Source organism: Dermacentor variabilis, chromosome 1 (genome assembly GCF_050947875.1).
Source record: "Dermacentor variabilis isolate Ectoservices chromosome 1, ASM5094787v1, whole genome shotgun sequence".
NCBI lineage: Eukaryota > Metazoa > Arthropoda > Arachnida > Ixodida > Ixodidae > Dermacentor > Dermacentor variabilis.
The window spans coordinates 66,150,305-66,169,855 of NC_134568.1; the positions used below are offsets into that span (position 1 = coordinate 66,150,305).

At 46.0% G+C, this 19,551-nt stretch overlaps 1 protein-coding gene across 3 annotated transcripts in view; it reads right to left on the minus strand.

The window, feature by feature from the left end:
• Dora (zinc finger SWIM domain-containing dorado) overlaps positions 1-19,551 on the minus strand; it is a 219,791-nt gene that overhangs the window by 107,040 nt on the left and 93,200 nt on the right. For all 3 annotated transcript variants that reach the window (XR_012827326.1, XM_075688469.1, XM_075688478.1), the window contains exons 11-13: positions 15,455-15,819; positions 3,043-3,217; positions 2,416-2,610 (exon numbers count right to left, since the gene is read on the minus strand). Coding sequence is in view for 2 of the 3 variants with exons in the window: in XM_075688469.1 (XP_075544584.1) it covers positions 2,416-2,610; positions 3,043-3,217; positions 15,455-15,819 (735 nt within the window). In the remaining variant the exon portion in view is untranslated. The remainder of the gene's footprint in view (positions 1-2,415; positions 2,611-3,042; positions 3,218-15,454; positions 15,820-19,551) is intronic.

Below are 19,551 nucleotides of genomic sequence, written 5' to 3' on the forward strand. Positions count from 1 at the left end.
GGTGTCCTCTCAACATTGGAATTTGCGCATGTTCACAAATGTCTACAAAGCGTCACAGTGTACGCATTCCAAATGTTCTATGGGAAGTGCTGTGCAGTGCAGAGCAAGGCAGAACTCGGCTAGCTGGTGAACTGCTCACAGTAGATCTCTGCAGCGTTCAATGCACTGCCTTCTTCGTCGTTTTATGAAAAGAAATTCAACGATGCAAACAAGCAATGTGCGGACAAGCTCCTGGAGAAAATGCATAGAGAAATGTCTCGCATGTCGACCCAAGTGATGAGGAGAAGGAGATTGAAAGGAAAAATTGTCATCCACTGAGTGTAGCACAAAGCTACAATTCAGTATGTTGATGGAGTTGATTTCAACAGTTCCACTTGCATTGAAGACGCGGTTGAAGAGTGTGCAGGACATGAAATTTACAGGTATTTGTGGTACAGTGAAACCTCGTTAAACCGTAGTTGGCCGGAGCTCGGGAAAGGTACGTACTAAACGGTAGTACTGTTTAACCGAATAGCATGAGATCGCCCACTTACCTGTCGAAAACGGAACTCAAAGAGAGTGCGATGAAAGGGGAAAAAACATGCAGTATTTATTCACTTCGCGCGACAAAAGCGTTATTTTCGTTTGATGCCGCGGCAGCCTAGCACGCAGACGACAGCGGCCTCAAACTTGCTGAAGCTGCGTGCCAGCTCTTCAGCCAGCCCCCTCTTCTCGGCAAACACTTGCATGGCAGATTCCTCGTTGGCGTTACGTATTCACCGTGCACGTGCGCAGTAGTGCTGCAGAAGTCCCGGGGGCGCCTTTTTCATTACGGGTGCCGGAGTTTGGAATAATTTTCATTTGGAATAGAGTTACGTTATCGCGCCCCTATTGTCGTCGCGACGATTGCATTCATGAGGCTGACGCAACGCGCAGCTTATGCCACTGTCGGGCCTGAATCGCCCGTGCTATCGCTTTCCGTGTCGTCCTCGTCACTGTCGCTAGTCGACACTTCGGCAACAACAGAGGCAATGATGGCGAAAAGTCTAACCTCGTAGCCGACATATCTTCGTGGTCGCAGCAGCGCTGCCGAGCAACTTCTTCGCATTCCAAATGCCACACACTTTAGTCAACAGCAGATCCCTGTTGCGTGTCAGCGCCGACTTCATCGTGTCACGTTCGATAGCCCGGACGATGTCTAATTTTTCTTCTATGCTGAGCACCCGGCGTCTTTTCTATCCAAGCTTCGGACGACGCCAGTCCTCGCTTGCACGACGCCATAACGCACTCTGGCACCGCGTCGAAATGATGTTAATGTTGATGTGGCTTCACGCGCAAACGCACAGGGCGCTTGGAGGCCGTTGTTCCGATCTCTGAGGCGTGTTGTCCTGCCGGGCCGCCCGATGGAGACGGCGCAGCGCCGTGTTTGCGCACCGAAAAGTTCAAACGCTACGTTTTAACCGATGCGTGCGCAGTAAGCTGGTACGGTTTATGCGGATACGAAACACATTATGTTCAATGGCCGCTGAGTCGGGGATTTGACTTTACTACTTTTAAAACGAAACTACTGTTTAAGCGGGTACGGTTTAACGAGGTTTTACTGTAACGTGAAACATGACGAAAATTTTTTTCTATGGAATAAATAGCCTTTCATCCGGCATCACTGCTCCCACCACAGATGTGGTGTGTAACAATTGAAATTTCATACATCTCACAGTGCGCATTTAGATTTTTTGGGCACCATCCGCATAACAGTTTGTAAACTTAAGACGCAATGATGACTAAAGGGCAACATCTTAATCTTGATATGCTGCCAGCGCCTCAACGAAACCAAAAGTAGCTAAAGGGCAACACTATTTTGGACTAGTCAATCCAGCAGCCACTTGTTATGCCCAAACCATGGGAGAAGACAAGCCGCCATGTTGGCAAGCCTACATGTGTGTGTTCACTGTGTGCACATCCTGCAATTCAGTGTTTGTTGTTCAACAAATGGAATAGTTACGCAGTTTCAAGTGACTCCAATGTTTGCTGTTGAAAATTTAATCCTTTCGTCATCAGATAGCTTCAAGTGACGCTAATTCCACCCTTGGTGTCTGCACCGATAAGGGCCAAGATGAAGTGATGGAAGTGTAGGAACTGATAGTGGTGAAGAAAGTAGTGATCATGCAGCTTGCAGAGAAAGCGGTTGACCTCAGCTTGAAGCTGACTGGAAATTTAGCACTTACTGTTCATTCTTGTCTCCATCTAGCAGTAGCATGACAATGGCTGAAATAAAGACTGGCCTAGTTGCATTCAAGTCTATGTGTGCACAGCAAAGCATTGCAAGCTTTTCTGGCCACTTGACGAATAAGGGCACTTCAGGATCAAAAGCAGCAGAGCATCTACTAAGGCACTGAAACTGCAAAATGAGTTTTGGGCAAGGAGAACACCACAAACCTGATGCCAAACAGGGTTGAAGCGACGTCCACGGCGATTGCCGGTTGTCTTCCCAGACTGAGCTGATGCAACCAATCCTTCCACTTCTAGGCTAGGCGGATGAGCAAGCAGCTCATGTGCCAGACGTACTGCCAGTTTGCTGGCCTCTTGAGTGTGACCATGAGCATGCAGTGCTTCTGCACGAGCAAACAGGATCTGCAAGGCCGAGCCAAGAAGTTAGAAATGGTCAAACAAGAACATGCAACTGCTTCTGTACTTTGCAAAAAGGGGACACCACACCCCTTAATGCCTAGTAAATTAGAAAAAAATTATGCAAGCAAAGCAGAATAATTTGACTTACTTTATTTAAAAATTGAGCAGTTGAACATCTAGAAAGTGCACAGTGGGTTAGAGCGACACTGTAGCGGAGGGCTTGGAATTATTTTGACCACCGAAGGTTCTTTAACATGCACAAAAATGCATTTTTGAATTTCACACATATTGAAATACAGCCTTCATGGCCGAGAATTGAACCTGCAACCTTGTGCTCAACAGCAGAACGCCATAGCCACTGGGCCACCATGGCAAACAACTTATTTCATGCCGAGTGTAACAAGAATGGCTTACAGCAAAGAAATAACAGCTCACCTCAAATGGATCTTCAATTTTCTTGACTTGCACAGGCACACAGTCTTCAGCTTGAACCCTGAGATCCCTGTTTCTGTCACCACTTGGAGCCTTCCCTTGAGAGCTGAAGTAGTAGATATGGTACTCCTCGCCGGCTGTCACTCTATCGTCCCCCCTCACATCCATGTTACAGCTCCTAAAACAGCAAAATAACTTGCTAAGTCCTAAAATCTGGGTAAAAAAAAAAAACAGTTTAGCAGCAATGTAACAAAATTTGAATGTGCCCATAGCTGGCTCCACAAATGATTTAGGCCAAGCAATTACACGAAGGATGTACTATGCAAAAAAACAAGTTGCGAGCACAAAAGTACATACAGTAAACATCTGTTAATTTGACTCCATTTAAAACAATTTTTGGTTAACGTGATCTTGACTGAAGGTCCCGGCTAGTGCCCTTAAATTTCTATGAGACAAACTTTCATCATTCCAACCGTGAAATTGGCCTCCATCATATAATTTAAACTTGACTGGTAAGCACACACACGTCTGACCTAAATATGATGACCCCAATAGTGGCAGTGTCTCTCTTGGCGGAGCTTAGGGGACAGTGAATGCATAGAATGCATGCTATCTCTTGCCGAAAACGCCTAAACTATATATTTCTTTCTAGCGAAAACAGTAGCTCACAATAAACGATTCAGTATTTAGGTATTTTAAAGTGTGCCTTTTCTCCCTGCCAAAATTTGTTTGAAGATTGCCTATATGAGTGCAATCGGTACAGTGCAAACGTGCCTTCCCTCACACCCTCAGTTTGTTCTCTTCAATCGTGCTTCACAGGAGTACATGCGATTGCTGCGAAATCAGGATTTGCGATCACCACAATTGCTGTGGTTGTGGGGCTGCACTATAGTTGTGCACTGCGATCAACCGCAACTGTGAAAGCGGAAGTGCGAGTTAACGTAAGATACATGGCCAGTAGCGCGTGGATGCTTGCACCCTTGTTTTGGGGAAACTGGTGCCAGCAAAACCACCATGACTCCGCATTTAAGCCACAGACCTCCTTGCCTGCACTCACTCGCTGACTTGGGCGGCTAGATAAAGAATGTTGATACCTTTACTTTAACGGGATAGCGTTAAGGGCCCTGTGCCGTAGAAAATCCGCCGTTGGCGTCCAACTCGACCATCTTCGAGCAAAAAAGTTATCCTGAGCCACGCAGGCCCTCCGTGTAGCGCAAAGACATTACTGCACTAACTGAATTTCTGAAAGTAAAATACATAAAAAAAAAAACCTGTAACACACAACTTAACACCTTCAGACATGATAGCGTGAGATTCTAATTTAAATATACGAGAAAACATAATTTTGTTACGCGGAAACTCAAACATAAACCCCTTTTCCAGCATTTCTACCATTCATAGAGCTGCGCACCGAGCTCGGTTGCTTGCAACAACATTATCCAGATGGCCCACGCAAGAGGCCGCGTTTCTACCAGAAAGCTCGCCTTCGTGCATACCATTTGCCACCAGCGTTTCCTGGTAAACATTACAGTTACATATGCTGCAGCTGCTGGGAAGCGCGAGTAGTAGTCAGGGATCTTTGAATTTTATTGCATTCCCCTCTTCAAGGCGAAGCTTAAGTGTCCTCAAAATTTTTATTCAGGGGGCCTAACTGGGTGTGGCTTCCATTATTCTTCTGCTTTCTGCACAATTTGGCACAGCAACTTGCCTGAGTATCAACATGGTGCACTTGGTGCAGGATTTGCACCCCTGTATTAAATGAAATTAAGTGTAAATAAATTTCTGTTATGCGACGGTAAGCTCGGCTAGTCCATTATTTTACTGCCAGAATCTGAGGCATGCAACATTTTCCTTGATGAAAGAAATTGGGTGCATATTTTGATTTTTACTTTATTCAGGAGCTCTAATACCCTTTATACTTTCGTTTTCTACTTAGGAATAAAAAAATGTACTTGTTTGATGCAGAGGCATGTTAAAATCCAGCAAATATACTATAATTTTCTTAATTCAGCTTTGATTATTTCGATCTTGACCCACGGTCCCAGCTGGTGTCCATGCATTTTTATGGGCCCAAATATTTGTTATTTTGATCCTAAAATTGGCCTAATTCAAACACGACCAGTCAGCCAACATGCACCTGACCCCTATGGTGACCCTAATAGTTACCCTTTCAGTAGCAGCATCTGTCTCGGCCGAGTTTAAAGGGACACTAAAGGCAAATATTAAGTCAACGTGGACTAATAAAATACTATTACAGAAACCTCGCAGCACTAGTTTCGTGCCAAGAAAAGAGTTAGTTTAAGAGAAAATCGTGTCTAAAGGGTCCGCACATCTTTAATGCAATTCAAATTGCCCCCAAGCAGGGAAGTGGTGACATTGCATATGCCATCACTACTCTTTACTGCCATTGCTGTGTTAAACAGCCCCCGACAAACAGCGCTAAAATTTTTTTCGCAAAATGCAAATGCACGGCCATGCAGGAACCAAGCCAAGGATTCCCCACTGCAGCTGCTTTTGGTTAAGTGGCGTGGACTGTTTGGGCATCCTGTGACATCACATGGATGTGGAATTCTCTGCTACTTGCAGTTTGTACGAGTTTTGCACGTCAGCAGAACCAGCACAGCACTACGTATATGTGATAACAAAACTACTGAAACGCAAAAGTCTGGGCAGCACAGAGTCGAGTGAAAACAAAGCCTTACGAGTGCCTGCGTCATTGTCAAGGGCAACATTCAATTATTTCTTTCTAAACATAGAATAGGACTGGATTGATTGAAAGTGCTTTATTAGGGAAAGGGGAGGCTCAGGTCCTCTATGGGAATGAACGGGGAGTTGCCAGACTACAGAGTCATTCACATGGTCAGGGTTTCCAGTCGTTCGAGTGATAGTTCTGCTGAGGCTGTGCGGTCAGGACCATGGTTTATCAGTCCCCTTAGACCATCCCAATCAGACTGCTCCGACTACATTATTGGGAAAATAGCTGCGTGTTAGGATCAGTGGGCAGCGCTTTACGGTACTTTGTGCATTGTAAAGCCTGTATGGCCATTCTCCCTGTATCGAATGCAGAACACTGCATATTTAAATGATGAAGGTCTGCACAGCAGCGCAGCCTGCAGTGGGTGCATGGCACTGTCAATGTCGGGTTGTCACCATTTGCTATAGAGTATGGTGAGTAGGCGGAACTTACGATAACCTTATTGACGGAGACCTCTTGAGAGAATGAAAGGGGAGACTCGCTCGAAAAGAGGACAGGCGGGGTAGCGTGCTGAAGACATTGTTTACTTGAAGTACACAGGGACGTAGGCACATCATGCATGGTGGCTACAGAGGGAGCCATTTGGCTTAGGAGCTCATACGGGTTCACCCTGAGGGGTGGGGGCCGAGAAAATTTGGTCGACCAACCTGTGGAAGCAGCAGCGGCACGTGCCTACAAAGGATGCGTTGAATAGCAGAAGCTGTAGCATCCTCCGAGGCTGGGCGAAGTATTTCAGAGTAGGCTTTGTGTGAGTCAGTGAAGACACAGATCGGTTTCTGCATGGTGTTGTATGGGAGGCTTGCAGTTGCTCTCCAGAAAGCAAGGAGTTCAGCATGCACTGGGGTACCAGACAGTGGGTAGCAGCTACAGGCCCCTGTGGTGGTGTGCGTGCAAACCCATGCCATATAGGCCTGGTTATCAGAGAGCTGTGTCAGTGTAGATGTCAATTGTGTCTAAGCTCGCGGCCTTCAGTTGTTGCGTGTCGCGTCGAGAAGCAAGCGGCGTTTCCCATGGGAGTAAGGACAGATTGAAAGGGGGTACGTCACCATGTTGGTCATAATCCCAGGCCAAAAGGTGATGACCTTGCGGCATGTTTTCCACGAGAATAAGATGTCGAGTGTGGGCTTCACGGATGATGTTCTGTAGTAGAGGCAAGCCCGCAGCACGTTGAAGTGTAGGTATCTTAATGAGTTAAGGGAGTCCCTTAATCGTGCGGAGGGTGGCCCTATGAAGGCGTTCCAAATTTGGGATGTCCGTAGGAGAGAAGTGTATACAGCTGCACCATACAAAATCTTTCTAATGGCCACAGCTCTCGCAACAGTTCTACAGGCAAGTTGTCGCGCTTCCCCGTATTTGTTGGAAAGTCGACATATCGCATGTAACATGGCCGGCCATGCCTGCCGCAGTACGCGTAGCCACATTTGTGGGCTGTTGCAGCTGGCTGAAGGTAGACCTAGGATACTGATCTGTCCTTTTTTTGACTGCATGAGGTGTGATCCAATGTGGAGCGAGATGCATGTGTTGGGGTTGGTGCAATGCTTGCCATCTATGCTGATAAGTTCTGTTTTATGCGGAGCGAGCTGCAGACCTATTTCCTCGACTGGCCTCTAAACTGAGCAGGGCTTCCTGCAGCTCGGTCTGCATTATTTCTTTGTCAGTATAGTCTGCCGCTTCTGTCCATATAGTAATGTCATCGGCGTAGATGGCAAATCTAGCTGTTGTGTCCCGTTCAACGTATTTGGCTACCCTGCACATGTCCAGATTAAAAGCGTCGGTTCTGAGATGGATCCCTGTGGGACATCTCTATCCAGGTAATAAGTCCTTGGGCTTCATCCAAGTGACGCGCCATTTAAGCAAATGGGTCGAGCTACAAGAAAATTTCTGATCCATGTCAGGGCACGCTGGCTGGGGTAGTGGTTAGCTAGCTCTTCAAGAATGATGTCATGGCAAACATTATCAAACAATTTCTGCATGTCAACGGCCAGCGAGGCAGCATTTTCCGTGACGTGTGATTAATAATGTGCCATAGCAGCCAAAGGCAATCATGGGTGCCTAGGTTACGCCAAAAACCCACACGGGCTAGGTGGTAGCCTGGCCAGATTATCTCGAGGTAATGGGACATTCGCGTGTGAAATCATTTGTTCAACGAGTTTACAGAGGGTCAAAGACAGAGAGATTGGTCGGAGGTTCTTATAGAGGTTAGGCTCTTTTCCGTGTTTTGGTATGGGATAAATTAGAGAACATTTAAGTCCGTTCGGTACACTTCGTGAAACCCAGAGGGCATTAATTACCGCTAGGAGGGTGTCCTGAGCTTCTTCAACAAGGCTGTGGAATTCTTGCCACATTATTCGGTCATGGCCTGGCGCCAATCGAGGGCGGCCTTGCTTGATTGCTACTAGCATTTCTCCCATGCTAAATGGGCGATCAAGATCTGGATCAGGTTCCATCCAGTATGGCGCAGCCGTTTGGAGGTCTGAGCGGAGTGAGCGAAGCACGAGGAAAGACACTCGTAATAATTTCCTCTTCTACCGTTGCGGAATCTGTTTTCATGAAGAGCTCGGTCAGAGGAGAGTTACCCTTTCCTTTCCTGGTGAGGCTGCGAAAAGTGCGCCAAGGATACTGGAGTCTCGGGACGTGGCCTAGCCGCTCACAGGGGGATTGCCAGGCTTCGCTTTGAAGACGGAGCTGATATTCGCCAATATGCTTAAATAGGCACTTGATTTTCATAAGGCAAAGATGTCATTTGCCGCATGAATGGTATCTCTGTACTAAATAGCCTGCTCTTCTCTAGAGGTTTCACTGTATAAACTTGTGAAGATTCGCTTACTAACTAGATTAACAAGCCTGGTATCACATGCGCACAAGCAAACATGAACACAGCTCACTTGATGACCATGGAAACTCGCTGTCAAAACACTGGAGTAAGGAAGCATGGCAGCAGCAGTGAGCGAATTGACCTTCGTGCTGCCTCTTGCTTCAGTGTGAACTAAGCGGCGAAAACGCAGCAACTCGGTGTGCACTCTCTCCCATCGCACATTGCTTTTAAGAGAGGTCCCACACTGCTGCCTTGTACGCAGTAGCTGCTGGAGTAGAAAACCCCTCCTCCTTCCCCTTCCGACGTTGCCTTGTGCGCAACAGAAGACTGCGTGCTTCCTCCCCTGCCCGCTTTCACTCGCACAAAGTATACAGCGTGCGGCAACCATGTTATTGCCCTTGGACTTTATACGGAACACCACAGCAATGGCTGAATTGCACCTAGAGTGCCCATATAGTTGCAATCGCAATAAAAGTCACCTAGCAATGTATAACAAGAAATAAGCAAACCTAAGCAAACTAACTAAGGTACACAGAAATCAAGATATACAGTATAGTCTGCTCTTATTAACGCCAAGTATGCCAGCACTGTTTAAAGCTCAGTTCTAGTATATGAAAGTCTGGAAAATATTGTGTGTATCAATAGAATGTCTTTTGAGTAGAATTAAGAGAGTTTTTTTCTTCTCAAACTAATGAGTTCATGATGTCCTGTTGTAGTGAATCCCAATGAGTTTCTCAGTTTAATAGTAGACCTATGTTTTGGGTCAATTTCTTATTTATTGCACAGAAAGTTTTTCTTTCCAGTTCTCCTACAAAACAAAAAAGGGCTATTACAATTTCATAACAGGTAGGTCATTGTAAGGCCGATCGGCAAAGGATCGTGCATCACATGACTCTATCACCACTTCGTGCATAGCCAGTGCCTACGGTAAAGGGCAGTTACCATCCATCCACACCATTTCATTGTCAGGTTCGGAGTGATTTGGCACCTGTCAATGATTCCAAATCTGGAAGGTCGCGGCAAGTTCATGTTACGCTCCACCCTCCCCCCTTCACCCCTACCCCTCCCTCTTTTATCCGCCGTCTACAATATGCATGCCGCCTGGTCATGACACTTTCATGTCCGCCATGTAAAACCAAAGCTAGTCTTGCGACGGGTTGCTTAAGGCTACAATGAGAGACCGATGTACACTTATGAATGGCGTCAGGAACAAGAGGCTGCCGTTGGGTGTACAGTAGCCGACTAATTTCACGGACCTGGAGGGGATCGAAAAATTGTCTGAATAAAAGAACAGCCCGAAAAATCAGTGAGCCGCAAAACCGAATTTTATTCTAGCTAGACTGAACTGAAAAAGTCACGGATGGTCCCTTGTTATAAATTCCTGCTTTTTGTAATGACGTCTGCTTGCATCTGTGCAAGTGTCACGTTATTGTCATACACACTAGACAATATTAGAGCACTGACAACGTCTTGCATTGATGGCTACAGGTGGCCAGAGGTGTCGTCGTCAGAGTCCAAGTTGCTTTGCGGCAGTGCGGTCACCTGGCGCACAATCTTGTCGTCTAAGTTCCGCGTAAAACTCTATGTTGTTGTCGATTAAAGCAAACTCGTGAAAAGTAACAGCAGCGGAGAGTCCATCTCACTGCTGCGCAAGTCAGCAATGTGCTGCTCACCGGTGTCAATGTCTTCAGCGGTGCCATTTGCCTCTTCAGTCACGGGCTCTTCAGAGTTGCAAAATCCAGCATGCCTAAAACAATTTTCAATCGTGGAAGGCTGAACATCCTTCCAGGCATCCGCTAGCATGTCTAGTGCCGAGAACAGATTAACGAAATACGTCTTCCAGTTGCCAAAGCACGAGTGTGCGGCCAAGTAAACGGGCCCGGTAGTGCATCTTGAAGTTTTTAATGACCCCTTGGTCCATTGGCTGGAGCACACTCATTGTATTCGGTGGCAAGAATTCAAGACGAAAAGCTTGCAGGTTGTTTACGGCGCCGTGCGCCCCGCAGTTGTCTACGACTGTTTACACTTGCCTCTTCGGGCACTCAAACATCCAGTCCAGACGGCGGACATAATTTTTAAACAAGCTTTGTGTAATCCAAGCCTTTGTATTGCTGCTGTACCACACAGGCAGGTTCTTCGCACCCTTAAAGCAATGAGGGTTTTTTGCCTTCCCTCTCACCAGTAGCGGCAGGCTCTCGGTGTCAACTGCATTTGCACCGACCATGACAGTTACCCTATCCTTACTATGCTTCCCACCCGCGCAGGAATCATTAGTAAAGGAAAGTCCGGCAGCATTTTGAAGAATAGGCCTGTCTCGTCACAATTAAAAATGTTTGCAGGCCTTCAACTTACTCGTCCAGTAATCCGTGACAGTAGACTGACCCACGGCACCATTCTCCCCGCAAACTTTCTTGAAAGAGACTCCGTGCCTTTTCTTAAACCTACGGATCCACCCATCGGTGAACTTGAAGTCCTGAATGCCAATTTTTAAAGCGAGCATGTTGCCCGAAATGGGGAGGTTCTTTGCTAGTACTCCTTTCAACCACAGCTGCACGGCCTCTTCAAGCTTCGAATGTTGTCCTTTTTGGTCATTTTTTATAGTTTTGCAGTGCGACTGGTCGACTGCAGAAAAGATATTTTCTTTGTTTTTCACATAATCAGACACAGTCTGAATGGAAATATTAAACTATTTTGCGATGTCAATTTGGGTCCATCCCTTGCTCGGTAAGCCTGATAATGGTGGCCTTCTTGTCCAACGTCACGGTCGAATATTTTCCATGCTTCTTCGACACATTCAGTGGAGGCTGCGGAAAAGCAGGGGCCATGGCGTCGAAAGCACGTCGGTGCTGCGCTGAATGAACGGCCACAACACACTGAAATAGCTTTGACATGTTGTACGGCGGATCACTGCTGGACGAAAACGTGCGAGACACCACCTACGACACTAAGGCAAAACTGATGATGACGGTGGTTATCATGAGAGGGAGAGACTGTTTATTAGAAAAACAGATTTTTTGGCAGCACGTATAAAATCGCTAGCATGCTACTCTGCATAAGGATGGGGAATGGGATTAAAAGATTCCAGAGGAGAGTGGGAAAAAATGGAATAAAAATAAATATGAAATGTGCAAGTGGACCTGATACTAATATTTACAGGTGACATGGTGGGTAAAGCATCACCTGGTATTCATAGGTGGTGTCTAGAACTGGCCGTGCATGACCGATTTCCGACTCTCAATATTGCTTCCGCCGCAGGCTACAGGCAAAAGCATGGCCTTTAACCCTTTGAGGGTCAATGACGTAAATATATGGTGCCTCGAACAAGTCCAAAAATGGTCGATGCCATATATTTACGGCGCCGTCTGTACATTTAAAAAGCGTGCCAATTTTCTAACTTACTTTCCGTAATGTGCTGCCACTATGTGGGAATACAGGGAATTTTTTTCGTGCGCCTCCCTCTCTTGGTTTTTGTTGCATGGTTGGTTTTAGAGCTACTTTGCTCCCGCGCCTCTATATACTACCGCTCGCGCATTGGCGTGTGCGTGGACGGGCGGCGGTTTGGTTTTTGTTCCGCTGGCGGTTTAGGCTTCTTGCACTTGCAAAACTGATGGCTATCTCGTTACTAATTGCTCAAAGGGCGACCGCTTGTTTCTCGCTTGTTTAGTGCTCACAGGGGTACGCATAGGAAGGATGCCACCGTGCATGCGTTTCTGTTGCTTTTTTTTTTTTTTGACACTCGCAAAAACTAACTACCTCTGCTTGGCGATAAGATGAAGATTGGCAGAAGTTTGTCACACGTTTTGATTTTTTGACGGGCACACACCACACAGTTTTCTTGAGCGTGCGCACCTACACAGTTCGATTAGCTATGGATGTACAGTGCTCACGGAATGAAACGCATCAATTTAGGGTTAAGTAATTCGCATAGTTTCGTTCCCACCGGCTGCAGTTCGTGTCACATAGACGCAATTCTGGCGCGTACACCTGCATCGGAGTCTTCGTCACCTTTGGTGACTAAATTCCTTGAAACATGACATGGTGCTCTCGCTTACTTTGCCCACATGTAGGGTTCTACTAAATGCTCCGTGTCGTGTTTCATTCCGTGAGCACTGTACATACTATTAGTGTAAGAGCAGGAACGTTTGAGCCTTGCGAAATATTCTCGTGTGCGCATCTTCAAAGCCTTGAACTATGTGTATAACAATGCATCAAATTTTTAATTCTTATAAGTTTATTTCTTTTTTTCATTGTTGCTATTCATGAATGAAGATTACATACATACAAACACAAAATATTTTTTTTCTCCCTTTACGGTCACCCTAGAAAAATTATGGTAAATTTTTTTCTAAATAAGTCCCTAAGAACTGGAATCTGCAATAAAAAAAATCGACCCTCAAAGGGTTAGGATCGGTATTTTTTACAACAGATGCCACCAATGCCACGTGTATTTGGATGCCTCCTATACTTGGTAATCAAATTACTATACTGATCCAAGCCACTTCACGTCAGATCCAAAGCTAGTGAGGCAGCTCAAGATTCAAAATGCCGTCCTTCATGACTCACGCTGGTCCGTCGCAGCAAATTTTGTCCGGAAAATCGAACTTCTGGCTTTATGTTCTCAGAAAAATTGGTTGCGAATATGCGTTAGCTCTATGGGAACCCTGATCGTGCATTTATGAAGTCCGGAATACCCATCACGTCTGAATTTTTGGAGTCTGAAAAATCGGTCGGCTACTGTATTGCAAAGATGGCGGCCACGGACAACTTTGTTGCCATCTCATGCACTTGCTTTCATTGGCGAGACGGTTTGTCAGCTTTCCCGAGTGTCGCGTGTCTGCTGCAAAGAGGTCTGTGATGATTCGGAAATCGTAACTTTAGTATAGGCCACACTGCCTAGGCCACCAGGCCTAGGCAGTGTGGCCGTTGGCCAATGTGGTAACAGGCTGCAAGCAGTCGTGGAATGCTTACCGCTAATATGTTCATACTGGTGCCTCATCAGTGATTGGTCATGACATCACACGTGTGGGTTACAATGATCGCTATTGAAGCGACATGGAGTTTGTTGCCACATATCCAGCACAATCTGCATGCCTATCGGAGGCCTGATCTTCGAACGTACTCTCGCACTTCCCGAAGCGCTGCTTTTGTTGCCATTCCCTCTGTCCGTGTCGTGCTATCATTTCGATCGGTCCTCTTTACCCGGAAGAATCATGCATGCAGTTTTGCTAATTGAGCTGTTTGGGAGCTGTGTGTGATCCCTGCAATGAGCCGACGTTGAGGACTGCTTGGGGTGACTGCCAAATTGGCCGGGGCGGCTTATGCACAGTGCACTTGGCGCTCTTTTTGTGCTCAAAACGAAGTGAAACGCCTGCTTGGGCACCATTGAGCAAGAGGGGCTCCGCAACTCATGCCACATCTGGCACTGTGCGTAATATTAGAATACAGTAAAAGCTTGTTAAACCGTACCCGTTTAAACAGCCATCATTATCGACAGCCCATTTTATGTCCACTGCAGGAGGAAGGCCTCTCCCTGCGATCTCCAATTAGCCCTGTCCTGCGCCGACCGATTCGAACCAGCGCCTACGAACTTTCTAATTTCATCGCCCCACCTAGTCTTCTGCTGTCCTCGACTGCGCTTCACTTCTCTTGGCACCCATTCTGTAACCCTATTCGTCCACCGGTTATCTAACCTGCGCATTTATCTAACCTGCCCAGCTCTATTTTTTTCTCTGAATGTCAATTAGAATATCGGCTATACCCATTTGCTCTCTGATCCGAACCGCTCTCTTTCTGTCTCTTAACGTTATGCCTGGCATTCTTTTTTTCCATCGCTCTTTGCGCGGTCCTTAACTTGTTCTCAAGCTTCTTTATCAGTCTCTGTTTCTGCCCCATATGCGAGCACTGGTAGAATGCACTGATTGTATACCTTCCTTTTCAATGATAATGGTAAACTTCCAGCCAGGAGCTGACAATGTCGCCTAACGACAGTGTTGATGATGATACGAAAAGCGACAGCGCGGGCGATCCAGGCCGGACAGTGGCAGAAGCTGTGCGTTATGTTAGCCTCATGAATGTAATTGTTAATAGAATATGCAACACCAACGAGGAATCTGCCATGCGAGTGCTTGCCGAGAAGAGGGCTGGCTGAAAAGCTGGCTGAAAAGCTGGCTCACAGCTTGGGTAAGTTTGAGGCCGTTGTCGTCACTGTTAGGCCGTGGCGGCATCAAACAAAAATAACTGACTTTTGTCGTGTGAAGTGAATACTGAATGTTCTTGCCCTTTCATTGCAGTCTCCAAGTTCCGTTTTTGACAGGTAACTGGATGATCTCATGCTATTTCGGTTAAGCAGTACTACCATTTAGTACGTACTTTTCTCAGGCTCCGGCCAACTACGGTTTAACTGTAATAGAATTTAGAATATTAGAATTTTGTTCCGAATATATAGAGTCTTTGAAAAATCAAACAGTAGATATTCCATTCCCGAGTCAAATTATTCTAACATTCCCTATTCATTTTGATTCGGTGATACTAGAGTATTTGCATCCTCTTAAAAAAATGGTATCAGAACATGAATGTGGCAACTTTCTCTTCATAACATCGCAAAAATGTAAGTCGTAGTGGCTAGCAAAGTTTGCACTGTAACTCTGTTGCGATATACAATTTTGTAGAACCTGAGTATATGACAAATGTTCTAGTGGGCTGGCCCTCACTTTTTGTTTTTCAGACTGTATTTAATTATTGACAAGTGGCCCAACCTTATAACCATGCATTTACTAACCCTACATAATATTTCAACCAACACATCACTAGCACGTACACAGCACAGCAAATATACACACACTAACCCATCTGGCCCTTGGTGGATGCCTTCCCTAGTGCCTGACCAATCAGAGTCAGCATCCTCCGGCGAAGAAGACTTTTCTCCCAAAGCAGCCACACCCTCTGGATCGCTTACTCCTGAAGTCAGTGGTGTGTTATCCTTGGGCATGCCTGCACTGCTGCTGCAGGCTGCAGCTGATGGGTCTCGAGCACCAGAGAGCACCACACCCGGTGCCACAGAAGAAAGCATAAAGTCACCAGCTGCATCTTCATTCTCGCAGAAACCTTCTGAGCTGAGAGAGCTCCTGTTGCTGCCACCACCAGCAGCCACACCAGCAGCATTGCCAGCCAAGAGAGACAAATCATGGCCAAGTGACATCAGTGGGGTCAGCTGCCGAAGGGACAAAAATTCTAACATAAAGCTCTCCACATCAACTGCATAAAAGTAAGCAAGCAAAACATCCTGCACAGGACGCACCATCAAGTTAAAATTGTTGCCATTATTGTACAATTTCTTCAAGGCACCAACTGTTACACAAAGTAGATTCTGAAAATTGATATCGGCTGACTGGCTAATCCTTTGGGGGTCATTCTGATAGCATTGTTGCTGCCACTTGGATCTGATGCTGGATCGATAACTTTTGTGAAAAATAAAACCTTGTAAATTCGACCCTCGTTAAATAATTAGGAAAATCGGATAATTTGCACTCGTCCTTTAGTCCCGGCAGGCGTATGCATCATTTAAGGGAGTCAAACTATTGTTAATTTGGACGTATTTTGCCACACATTGGTTAATTTGGACAACTCTCGGAGCTCAACGAGCGTGGAGTGCCACAAAAGTGAGACGCGAAAGAGCCAAAAAGGCACTAGCGCCCCACCGAAACGAAGCATTGGAGTCCGCATCGCCATAGTCATCAGCAGAAATCGTACCTGAACAATAGAAATGCTGGAACGCTTCGTGCCTATTTGTGCCTTTACTGTTGCATTTATCGCCGCTCATAATGCAGTGTTGGCTGAATGCCTTCATAACTGAGTGGTTGCCGTCCATGATGGCGTCAATAGTGACCGCAGTTCCCTCCGCAGCGGTTCTAGTAAACAGTAGTTTTGTTTTGAATTGGTGCGTGTGCCGCCTGCGTGCCATCACAACTGCACGGTCGCCGTCCATGATAGCATTGATAGCGACCATGGTTTCGTCCGCAGCAGTTGCGGCAAGCAATAGTTTCATTTTGACTCGCAATGGCTGCGTACGCAATGTGACAAACACGGCGCAAGCTGTTAAGGATGAAGAGCGCCGGCTACATTGTGATGGGCGGATGTTTTTTGGCACCGGGCTGATTGGGAAAAAAATAATCGGGATATCCACATGGCAGTGAAATGGATGTCTCGGATGAAAATGTGCACCATGGCCGTCCTGTGAAAGAACTCGTGAGGCCTTCGCCGCTCTGAGCACTAATCGGTCACAAGATGTCCAGACTTGCAGCTTTCGCACTGCTTTTGTGCAATATAGAAACACTATTTGCCGATTCATTAAGTAAATGTGTGTTGACATAGATAAGCATTTGTTTATTGTTTTCTTGATACCTACGATAATTCGACATTCACTTAATTCGGACATCTTTTCTGGTCCCGTGAAATCTGAATTAACAATATACCACCTTCAGTGTTCATTCATTGTCTAAGCTGCTGGACGGTATGCCCATCGCCCCAGTGAGGTGCGCACTAGTGCGCTGGACATCACAACACATAAAAGTAAAAGTATCCACAAAAGGGATCAATTAAGAATATGACCCCTGAGCTGCTATGAACTGCTATGCAAGTGATTCTTGCTGCCAGTCAGTGTCATGATGGTAGAAAACGTAGATAGGTTGTGAAAAAGAAGCCCTGCATACTAATGCTTATATGGTAAAACCAGTAAAGATGTCTGTTGAGGAGGCAGGAAAGATAGTAAAGTTAAATCACTGCATGACAAATACTGGGGCGCTATAACATAAAGGTATTCCAAACTTTTCTATTCCAATTCCGCAATCAGCCCTCCGCGGTTGGGCAATAACATTTTTAAACCACCCCCACTCCGCCTGTCTGTCACGCGACGTCACGAAAACTGCGATAGCTCCCCATCTGATATGACGTATACACACTGATTGTGCATGATTTGACCGAACAAAAGAAAAACAGTTATTTCTAATTTGACGCCTTTTCACCATTAGCCCTTGGCTATTGGTCAAACGTTTTCGGGCTGCAGCCACTTCACCTGCCTGTCACGCGATGTCACAAAACTGCGAAAACTCACTGCATCAAAGTGACGTGAACATGTTAAGCTGCATTAATATGCCGAACAAAACTGAATTTTTCTCTGAACCGCAGGCTCCCCCTTCCAAAAGAAATAAAAGATGGCTGCCGCTGATCGATCAGGCACTGTCTACTCGCACCTGCCGGAGAGCATGGGTTTATTTGCGTACAATAACGCTTTTTTTTTTTTTATGTGGCTGTGTAACGTTTTCTAGCACTTTTGGCACGTTCACGACCTTGCTCAGCCAACTTTTCTTTGCTGAGGATCCTTCTTAGTGGCATTCTTAACCTTCCGTTGCATGCCACCACGATTTTCGACCAGCCACCAGCAAGCTAAAGGAAAGCGGACCAATCGCAGACGCCGGCACCACCCTCCCCATCCGGTTATCTACTTTCACTGTCCTGACTCGGCCCCATCAAAACCCTCTTGACTTGACCGTGCTCCTCACCTACTAGCAGCCAATTACAAATGAGAACCCGCTCAATGTAGTCAATGTTACTAATTCTGAAAGTAAAGAAAAGTGACTTCCTATAAACTAAGAGAGCGTTTGATTGGGCTGTTAAGGCAATGCTGCAGGTCACTGCCCAATGCTTGCATCTGTGGTTATGCAAATTTGACGTCGGGAGATTCCAATAAAAACACAATGGAATAATTTTACATCATAGGGCCCCTGGGTGAATTAAATATTGGACACAATGAAGTTTTCATTATTCCCTGTTAGTGTCCCATAACAATGAATGCTTTAAAATTACAGCAACAACAAAGTCAGCGACAGGGACGTTTTCACTTCAACGAAGTTTTCATGCAGCAAGCCTGGACACCACTAGACCTGAACAACAAAAAAGTCTGGAGCTATTCTGGCAGTTTTGAACTTAACTGATGACTGAACAAAATTCACATATTGACTGTGGCTGAATGCCTTAAAAAGAAGCGTTGGCAACAACTAACTATCACAGCATGGCCCCTCACTATTGTGTCATATATTTTTGGCATTTCAGAGACATTTCTGCTTAAGGGGGTGCAGCTTTCGCATCGCGAATGATAGCCAAAATAGTGATGTTTTGAAAATCAGATTTTCAGTTGCTATAACTCTTTTTCTAACTGATCTGGAAGCACCTTCACTGTAAACCATGTAAAAATGCTCTAAAAAATTTGTATCAGCCAAGGTGGCGAAAAATTTAGCAAAAATCACGAAAAATAACTGTTGTTCAGACACAATATTGTTATGGGGTTGTTGGGAGCATAGAAAGACTGTATTTACAATACCGTATTTACCCTAATGTAACGCGAGTTTTTTAAACCAAGAACAGAAGTAAAAGTCGCCCCCCCCCCCCCCCCCCCCGCATTACATTCGAATACTAGGTATGAAAATTCCAAGAAAGGCACCAAACAATCATTATTAAGGTCACTTAATGTGCCGCATTTATGCGCGTGTTGATTGACCTGCTCCTTCAAAGTCACACGCTCCAAATTCAGCGGTCAACCTATATGCAAATCACGGCCAGGGCAAGTGGCGAATGTGGTGCAAACGCGAAAAAGGCAGAGCAAACGACACCAACGAGAGTGCACCAGCGACGAGTCACCTTGGAGGGATCAAACACGCCGACAAGCGCGTTTCTACGAAGAGCACCCCTTGGCGCGCGAAATAGACGCGCCTTTTTCTCACCACTAGGCGATTCTAGTGACGTAGCGATCCGTTTGGGGGTGCCACTGGCAGCGTGTCCTGGGCACTTGTTTCCACGATAGCACCACGTGACCTACGCCACCGACTCCTCAGGCAGTGCATAGCCACATTGTCTGTTCAGCGCTTCAAAACGGTGGTCTGTTCCTGCC